At 63.3% G+C, this 9844-nt stretch overlaps 1 protein-coding gene across 1 annotated transcript; it reads left to right on the top strand.

Moving 5' to 3' along the window:
* Positions 1–523: 523 nt before the first annotated feature.
* On the top strand, positions 524–8723 carry ASPHD2 (aspartate beta-hydroxylase domain containing 2). Its single transcript, XM_053993585.1, has 4 exons — positions 524–604; positions 2978–4037; positions 6246–6359; positions 7237–8723. The coding sequence occupies exons 2-4, from the start codon at positions 3230–3232 to the stop codon at positions 7344–7346; spliced, it is 1032 nt and encodes a 343-aa protein (XP_053849560.1). The 5' UTR covers positions 524–604; positions 2978–3229; the 3' UTR covers positions 7347–8723.
* Positions 8724–9844: the final 1121 nt, after the last annotated feature.

Below are 9844 nucleotides of genomic sequence, written 5' to 3' on the forward strand. Positions count from 1 at the left end.
ACCCTGCACATCCCGACTGCTGCATCCCTAATAGCCTGTGTCCCTGGAGCCAGTCCCCATTCCCTTGGTAGCTGCATCCCTGCGTGCTCCCACCCCTGGGACCAGCATCCCCAGACTGCTGCAGCCCCCAGTGCCTGAATCCTTGGAGCCACTGTCCCTGCGCGTCCCGCTGCACCCCCGGTGCCCCCGCACCTCCCGCGCCGCCGCCACCCAGCCGCCGCGTCCCCGGGGCCGTGTCCCCGCGTCCCGGGGTGCCCGAGGCCGGGATGGGCGCTCCCTCGGGGACCATCGCCGCCTCCTCCCGCCCCTCCATCCCCGGGACCCCTCCCGAGTGCCGCAACCCCGCGGCTCCCCCGCCCCTCCGGGCCCCTCCCGGCGGCGCGGGGCGGGAGCGCGGGGCGGGGGCGGGCGCGGCGCGGGGCGGGCGCGGGGGCGGGCGGGCTGTGCGGGGCCGGGGCCGCAGCTGCCGCCCGGCGCGGTCCCGGCGGGGGCGGCGCGGCCCCTCCTGCCCGGGCTGCTGGGAGTTGTGGTCCGCGGCGGCGGCGGAGCGGCGCGGAGGGAGCGCGGCCCCGCGCGGCCCCGCACGGCCCGGCGCGGGCGGCAGGTCGGTACCGCAGCGCTCCGCAGCGCATCGCGGGGGGGCGGCGGGGGCGCGGGGCGGCAGCGGGGCCCGCGGCGGGGGTGCAGCCCGAACCCCCCACCCACCCCCGGCCGGGGCAGGGGCTCGGCGTCGGGCGGGCGGCACGGCCGCGCCGGGTGACAGCGCGGCGGCAGGTGCCACCGGCGCGCCGGGCGATGGGACACCGGCACGGTCGTGCCATTGCCACGCCGGGTGATGCGGCCACAGCGGTGACACCCGCTGACGCCGCCACGCCGGGTGACACCGTCACACTGGGTGAGAGCAGCGCGCGGGTGACACTTACTCCGGTGGCACCGGCGGGGTGGCATGCTCAGGAGAGGGTGAAGGGAGCACCCACTGCTCCCGTTCCGGAGTGGCAGCGGGCATCCCGCCTCATCCCAAGGCTCCTGCTCCTCATGCTGCTCCCAGAGGCGGCACCAGCCGTGCCGAGCCGAGGACATCCCCACCACGCATCCCTGTCACTGCAGGCCCACGGCCCGGGGACCCTGGCTGGGCTGAGCGAACCCACTGCCTCCAGGAGAAGCCGTGGCCACCACGGAGTCACCGAGATGCAACTTTGTGCTGCATCGAAGCCTCTGCCTTCCTTATGTAACACGGCTGCTGCTGGCACGGTGCTCGCCTCCACGTCCTGCACAACTTCGGTGCAACGTGGAATTGGTCTCTGCTCCCTGGAATGGCTCTGCCATTATCGTTAGCTGAGGAGCCTTTTCTGGGATCTCAGGCCAGAGGTGCTGGATGTGACCCGTCTGGGTGCAGGGCCGTGGCTGGGAGGTGACAGCACCCACTGGGTGCCTCGTGCAGCCCCAGTCACATCGTGTGTGTTGGGAGCAGTGCTGATGTTTGGGGCCCTGCCCCAGCACTGGCACGGGCCCTGTGGAGGTGGCTTTGGTCAGGTTTGCAATGGAGTGGCTGTGCTGGCACAGGAGGCAGCTCCTGGGCTGGTCCCACGGAGACTGTGCCCAGAGAACCCCAGGGCTCTGCAGCCCGAGGCTCTCGGCTCTCTGGGGTCAGGCAGGCAGTGTGTGGGCAGGGGGGCTTGGATTTCTTGCTGCTCTGATGGTTTCCCCCTGATCTGAGGTGTTGCCTGCATGCCTGGGGCAGCACTGGGGCCGTGTTTGTGCTGTGCCGCCCTTGCAGGGTGTGACTCTGACCTGGGGACCCCGAGGCTGTCGGACCCCCCAGCTCTGTCCCCCTTCAGCTCTGACAGAGCGTGGCTGCTGTGCCTGAGCAGTTCCCTTTGCAGGGCAGGAGCCACCCTGAATACACATCACCCAGGGCTCTGCTCCTTCCCTAACATGCTCCAGCCCTGCAGGTAGCACGGGGGTTGTGCTGGCCTCGGGGGACATCCCTGGCACCGACTCTGTGGTTGCACCCTGGGAGCCGAGGCCTGGGTGGGAGAAGCGGGAGTGTCTGGAGGGATGCCAGCCGTGGAGATGGAGGAAAGTTATCTTGAGATTCCCGGGAGGCTGTGACATGCCACGTGGACTGCAGATCCCGGGATGGGGCACGCAGGCAGCATGCTACAAGGAAGTAGGGTGGAGGGAGGTCGGGTGTGTGGGTGTTCCTCCCTGGGGTGTAACACTGCCTGAATCCCAGGTCTCCAGCCCTGCAGCACGTCCCTGCTGTAGGGTTAGATCCCATCTGCAGCCCGTCTCCATCACCATTGATAAGGAATTGCACGTTGAGAGGCTGCAGGACCTTGGCAGGAAGGGCTGGGGAGGGTTTGGATGGCTTCCCTGGCTCATAAACCCATCCTGCTACTTTGAGTCAGTGCTCTTACCGGTGAGCTGGTGAAATCAAACAAGACAACCTGAGCTGCCCTTGTTGCCACTGCCCCGACCTGCTCCCATGGCCATGTACTGGCCCTGTGGCCATGTGCTGTCTGAGCTCTGGGCTCTCCCACAGCTCAGTCTCTGGAGGGAGAGTCACTTCAGAGCCATCAGATGGCGGGGATAAGCTAATGTGCTGCCAGATAGGGCAGTGAAGTGTGTACTCTCAGTGTATATTCACTTAGCAGCCAGATTTCAGACGTGATAAGGCAGCAGCTTAGGAGAGAAACTGGAGGACGAGCAGGAGGGGTCATGGTCACTGAGGCAGTGGGAGATGGGGTCTAGGTCTGGGTCTCCCTGCTGCCTTTTATTTGGGTAGTTGTGGAAGATGCTGTTGAGAGCACTAGGGGATTTACTCAGCATGAGCTGATTTGGGCTCCTTATTCACCATCCCCTCCCTGAAGAACCAGTGCCCCACACAGTCCCAGCGCACAGCTCCTGTGCACTGACCCCAGCAGGGACCCCAGGGGGAGTCCTCTCCCTAACACCTCTGGGTTTGTCTCCTCAGAACCTCCCTCCAGCACTGCCTTTCAGGATGATGGGCCCAGGAGCACCGGCGGGGACTCTCCGGCCACGTGGCTGCTGACCCAAGGGTGCTGCCGGGCACCGCTGCCAATGCAGAGCTCCGGGAGCGCAGGGCAGAGCTCACCCATGGCAGCCCCTTCCCGCCGCGCCCCGGCCCGGCTGCACGGTGTGGGTGCCCCTGAGCCCCACGAGCAGTGACTGCCGGGCCCCGCTGTGTGCTCCCAGCACCACCACCATGTCTTTGGAGTGGCTGATGGACTGGAGCTGGTCCCTGGACGGACTCCGGGATTTCATTGCCACGGGCATCCAGTCTTTCCGCGACTGCGACGCCACGGCCCTGGTGGCCGTCGCCTGCCTGCTGGTCCTGTTCGTGTGGTACTGCTACCACGTGGGGCGGGAGCAGCCCCGCGCCTACGCCACGGTGAACGCGCTGATGCAGAGCGCCGAGGCCAACGGGGTGCAGAACGGGTTCGTGTACTGCCAGTCGCCCGAGTGCGTGCGCTGCTCGCACCACGACGGCCTCAACCAGAAACTCTACCACAACCTGCAGGAGTACGCCAAGCGCTACTCCTGGTCCGGCATGGGCAGGATCCACAAGGGCATCCGCGAGCAGGGCCGCTACCTCAACAGCCGGCCCTCCATCCAGAAGCCAGAAGTCTTCTTCCTGCCCGACTTGCCCACCACGCCCTACTTCTCCCGGGACGCTCAAAAGCACGACGTGGAGTTGCTGGAGCGCAACTTCCAGACCATCCTGTGCGAGTTTGAGACCCTGTACAAGGCGTTCTCAAACTGCAGCCTGCCGCAAGGATGGAAAATGAACAGCACGCCCAGCGGGGAGTGGTTCACCTTCTACCTGGTGAACCAGGGCATGTGCGTGCCCAGGAACTGCCGGAGATGCCCACGGACGTACCGCTTGCTCGGGAGCCTCCGTACCTGCATTGGCAACAATGTCTTTGGGAACGCCTGCATCTCTGTGCTGAGCCCGGGCACCGTCATCGCCGAGCACTACGGGCCCACCAACATCCGCATCCGCTGCCACCTCGGTGAGTGTCCGGCGCCACGGTTCATGTGTCAGGAGGGTGCGGAGGGCGGCGGCCCTGCCTGGCTGCAGAAGCCCAAGAAAAGTCTCTGGCACCCCGTGCTCTTGGGGCTCAGACACCTGCTCTGCTTTGGCCTGAGGGAGTTTTTGGGGGCTTTGGTGGTGACAGTCCCTGGGTACCTGACATCCCCAGGGTCTCCAGATCAGCAGCAGGAAGTTTCACCCCCTCCTCCTGCTGACCCAGGGCCGTGGACTCTCGCTGGTGTGTGATACAGGGCTGATTTTGCATAGGGGTCTCTGAACATCCCCCTCTCTGCAGGCAGGTCCCTCTCCCATCCCGGGATGTGGGGCAGCCTGGGGCGCTGCTCCAGGACTGTGTTGTGCCACTGGCAGCTCTCCTCTCCTGTAATCTCGGGTGCTCTGCATGGGACATGGGTGGATGGGAGCAGAAATGCTGCTTTGGGGTTTGCAAAGCTGCAAGTGAGGGCAGGGAGGTCCCGGGGTGTCCCCTGTGGTGGGTCAGGCGCTGGGTTGGTGGCACAGTGCTCCCTGCTCGGCGGGCAGGGACGGGGAGAGCCCACACGGCACAGATGGCTGGGCTGGCACAGCACCGACCGTGCCGGGGGAGGCACCGCACGGGCCCGGCTGGCAAACACCAACCGCGCCTGTTCAGCCAACAGCTCGGGTAAACACACCCAGGCAGTGCTGGCCATTTGTTTGGAATGGGAATTGTTTTCAGAGCTGATCCCAGGAGCTGCTGTGCAGTTGGGACCTCCCTTGCTGGTGCCAGGAGGAAGCCTGTCCCTGACCCCTTTCTCTGGGGCACTGGGGGATGTGCTCCCCTCATGAGGGGCTGGGAGAGGTTCCTGGGAGGAACCGATGGAGCTCAGGTGGGCACACCTGGAGCACACATGCCTTGGGCAGAGGAATGACACAGGCCATTCGCTTGTCCTTCCGCTGGGACTCTGCGCTGGGGCCGGGGGCACACTGGCACCCCCACCTTGGTGCAGAGCATGCAGCTCTCACTGTGCCCAGGGCATGGATGTGTTTAAGACACCACCTGCCCTTTCAGGCAGCTGGATCTGCAAAGCCAGCACAGCCATCAGTGGGGCGAGTCACTCCCGAGGATTTACTCCAGGCACAGGCAGCTTCCTTGGGTCAGGGCAGCATCCCGAGGGTGTGGGTGGGATGGAAGGGCTGCAGGCTGCTCCCTCCCTGCATCCTCCTAGCAGCTCAGTTTCCCTGTTCCAGCATCTCCAGCTGAGGCTGTTGTGCAGGGAAATGGCTTTGGGTTTTGCAGCCTTTGAAACAGCAGCTTTGTAGTCCCAGCTTTGCCGGGCAGCTGGGAGTCCCTGCTGCGCTCGCTGGGTTTGGCATCGCTCTTGGATCCGTCCTGCTCATTTGCTGCATCGTTACCGTTCGGGAGCCACGTGAGCCCTGGCCCCTTTCTCCACCACGGCCACATCTTCGGGGCAGGATGGCTCTGCAGCAGCTCCAGTGTCCCCAACACTGCAGGGGGTGACAGTCCTGGTGCAGGAGGTGATGGGATCAACCCCTGTCAAGCTGCCTTGGTTTGTGCTGGTATTTTAAGAAAAGACCCATTTTATTTCTAAGATTGTCCTTCATGTGGCCCTCACAGAGCTTCTTCCCTATGAGCATTTTGTGACTCCCCCAGATTTCTGTCCTTGCAGCTCCATGGGTCACCCTGAGGCAGCACCTTGGGTGGGGACTGAGGGATGGGGCAGGTCCCTGAGGAGACTGTGGCAGAGCCACAGCTGAGCCCATTTTCCAGCCCCAGTAAAATTCCTGCTCCCCCAGCCTTGCCTGGGGCAGGGTCATCGCTGCAGGGCTGGAGGAAGGAGCAGGCAGGATCTGCCTTTGGTCCTGAAGTTGGAAAATGTCCCAGGAGCCTGGCTCCCTGTGCACACCTCGGGGCCATGGGCTCTGGGGACTGGGAAGCTGTTCCAGATATGAAAGTAGTGCCTGCGGTGCTGAGCTTGCTGGGGACAGAGAAAAGGCAGGAGGGAGCAGACAGGGAGTGGGGCAGGGGCTGAGCTGCTCCAGGCTTGGGGTTCAGGTCACTCCCTGAAGGGAGCAGCCCCTCAGCAGCAGCATAGGGCTCACACAGAGCTCACTGTTTGCTCCCTGCTGCCCCACCACAGGGAACTCGGCACGGCCTGACCCTCCCTGTCCTCTCTCTTTGTGCCTGAAGGTCTGAAGACGCCCAGCAACTGCGAACTGGTAGTGGGGGGCGAGCCCCAGTGCTGGGCTGAGGGCAGGTGCCTGCTCTTCGACGACTCCTTCCTGCACACGGCGTTCCACGAAGGTGAGTTCAGGGTGTGGGGCCTCATGGTGTCCCCTCTGGTGTTGGGGACTGGGGACAAGCCAGGGGGGAACCCCCACCCAGTCCCTTCTCCTGCCCCAGCAGGGCTGGAGCCCCTGCATCCTGTGGGGCTCACGGCCCTGGCCTGCCCCAGGTGGGAGCAGCCCTGTCCTTGGCATGGCAGGGCTCCCCATGAACTCGCTCCCTCTGCCTCAGGGTGCTGGGGGATCCTGGCACCCTTTTCCTGGCACACCCCTGGAGCCCCCCGGCCAGCCCACGGCTCGCTCCCATCCTGACTTGCTCGCGGCGCTGTCGCAGCAGCGCCAGCCCAGCACAGGGCCTGCTGATCCCCTCCCTGCCACAGCAGCTCGGCTTCCTTCATCGCCGAGCCCTGCAGGGCAGCTCCGGCTGCGGTGCCACGGCCTCGGCCTGCTCTGGCCCTGTTGCAGCTCGGTGCTGCCAGGCCAGCAGTGGAGCGGCCTCACGCCCGCTGGATTGTTCCTCCCTCCTCCGCTGACGGAGGCTGTTCCGCTCCAGCTCTCCCGGATTACCCGGCATTAGTCGCCCGTGGCATAAAAGCATCAGGCAGAGCTGTTCTACACAGGGGAGCGTGCGGAGAGAGTGGGAGAACAAAAGCTGTTGCTTCCACATCAAACCTGCTGTGGGGTTGGGAAGCGCAGCTCCGTGCAGGGCTGGGAAGGCCGCAGTGGCGCAGCAGCCGCTCCCTGCACGGATCCAGGACGCAGCTGCGAGGAGGCCCTGCCTCAGGAATCCTCCGCGTGCCCTGCCCCACGTCCCTGAGTTCCCAGTGAGCAGCTCTTTACTGGGCTTGCACTGGGGAGGTGCCTCCCCGCCCTCACTGTGCGCTTCCGTCCCCCAGGTGCCCCGGAGGAAGGTCCCCGCGTGGTGTTCATGGTGGACCTGTGGCACCCCAACGTGGCCGCGGCCGAGCGCCAAGCCCTCGACTTCATCTTTGCGCCGGGACGATGACGGCGCTGCCCGGCCTGGTGGGTTCAGGGCAGCTCGGCCGGGGCCTCTCCCAGCGCACGGCCTCGGTGCTCCCTCCCGGGGGTCTTGTAAATGGAAACTGTGATGTGTATCCGCGCCCATCTCCTTCCTCCATCGTTGGCTTCAGGGATTCTTTTCCAAGCACCGGCGCCTCGGCCCTGCTGGGGCTCGCTGCCCCGCTGCTCCTTCGTGTTCTGTTGCTACTGTGTTTTGCGGTGTTCAGAAGTAGAGTAACAAACCCAAGGGTGCTCCTTTGAATGTAATGTAAAATTTTTCTCATGGTCATCAAAGGAACAACACACACACACCATAACAGCCAACCAGCCTGCCCTGCCCGGCTGCGGTCCCGGGTGGATGGACAGATGGACACTGGGGGCTGCCATGGGCACTGTGCTCCCCCCAGGCTGGGTCTGATGGGCTGGGCAGGGCACAGCTCTGCCCACAAAGAACCCTCCTGGGGCTCCTGCTTCCTCCTCCATGTGCCAGCTGGGGCTCCCCAGCTCTCCTGCCCTCAGAAACCCCTTTTTGTCACCCAGGCAGAGAGCAGAGTCCATCGCCAGCCCAGCAAGGCAGGAGCGCTGACCTCCACCCTTACTGAGGGAACAGCACACACAGTCGTGCTCTTCAGTCTGACCAAGGGCATTAGCAATTGCCCAAATCCCTTCCTTGCTCTATCTGCAACCCTCAGTTCTCCCAGCTCCCACCTGGGAGGCCCTGCAGGGGCAGGGATGCTGTTTGGAAACAGAGAATGGGGGTTTTGTCTGTCTGTAGGAAGAAAGGAGGTCACCATTCCTTCTGCTGCTCCATCTTCTCCTTTCCTCGAGCCAGGGCAGGCACACACAGTGGCAGCTCCATGGACCTGACACCACAGACAGGTTCCCAAGGGGGGTTAACTCTGCAGCCTGAGCAATGAGGCCCCACCCTGAGGTCCTGCCCACCCAGGGACCACCACGCTTTTCCTGAAGTCCCCGAGCACCAGGGTCTGTTTGAGTTCTGGGGGCTGGTTTATAACACCCCCCCCCAAAGCACAGTGTGTGGTGGATGCTCACAGCTCTGGCTGAGGACCCTTTGCCTCTGTGCCCTGCCCGGGAGGGACCAGCCCTGTCCCCCAACAACTTCTGTACAGACTTTTCAGTGAGTCGATTGCAAGAGAAGGCAGAGATTTCAAATACATCTGAGATATTTTTTACACCCGTCTTGTTACAGACTACCTGAAGTGCATGATTTCTACACGCATTGGCTACCTGGACACAGGCCCTGGGGAAGCAGGCTGGCTCTGTCCGAAGGTTGGTAACATTCATACAGTGGATAAGCAAAGATTATCAATAAACAGTTGTGCTGAAAACAGAACGGGCTTTGCCTGCTGCTCTAACGAGTCCAGGGTCAAGCAAACACCGAGGGGTTGGGTCCTGCTTATCTGGCTGCTGGTGGGGAGAAGTGGCCTGGAAAGAGCAGGAGCTGCAGGGTGGGAGGGGGCACGGGCCTGTTTGCCAGGGATACAGGGAGCGTGGCTAGTGCTCAAAAATACCCAGCCCGTGGAAACTCTGTCCTGACCAGTTACAGCCTCCCAGGCCTGGATTTGGCCAGGTTGGATGGGGCCCTGAGTAACCTGGTCTAGTGGGTGAATCCTTGTCCATGGCAGGGACTTGCAAATGGATATTTGAGGTCCTTTCCAACCCAAACCATCCTGGGATTGTGATGTCAGTGGAGCCCAGGCTGCCAAGGAGCACAGGGAACATCTCCCACAGCCTGCTGGTGGGGGACAGCTGTGGGTTCCAGCCCTGCTGCCTGGCCCAGAGCAGCAGAGACTGTCCCCAGCCATCCCCAGGAGCAGCTGTAGGCCCAAAGCTCCCCACAGAAGCCATCAGCTTTGCCAGAGCATCCATAAACCATTTCAGGAATTGCTTCCAGCTGCCTGCACTGATTCATCAAAGGCAGCAGCTTCCCAGGAGCAGCCCCAGGGCAGAGGGTGCTGCTCAGATCCCACCCAACTGCCTGCAAACCAATGCCTCACCCCCTTAAGCACAAAGCCAGCCTGGCAGGGCAGGAATTGCTCCCCATGAGCCCCCCTGGCAGCACTCAGACAGGCCCAGCTGCTCCTCATCCCCTGATGCTCAAAATGCCCCATTTTTAAGCATCCTCTCCAGCACAGCCATCACCCCGTGGGCCAGGAGCTCTCTGTGTGCTGTTCCCTCCTGACCAGCATAGGACAGGCATGGGCTGGGTGGGCAGATTCAGCCTGAGCAGCTGAAGGAGCAGAGCCAGCCCAGCTGTTCCTGGCTGGCAGAAGGCTCAGCAGATTGCAGAGCAGCATCCCTGACGGCAGCAGGCAGGAGCATCCATCCGGTTTGTGCTTTGCTGCTGTGCCAAATCTCCCTCCTGTCCCTCTCAGGCTTTTCCTTCCACTTCTCTGTTTCCTGCTAGAGCACACAACCACTTCCCAAGCACCCAGGCAGGATCCAAGTGGATCTCCCCAAGGA

Source organism: Vidua macroura, chromosome 18, assembly GCF_024509145.1.
Source record: "Vidua macroura isolate BioBank_ID:100142 chromosome 18, ASM2450914v1, whole genome shotgun sequence".
Lineage (NCBI taxonomy): Eukaryota > Metazoa > Chordata > Aves > Passeriformes > Viduidae > Vidua > Vidua macroura.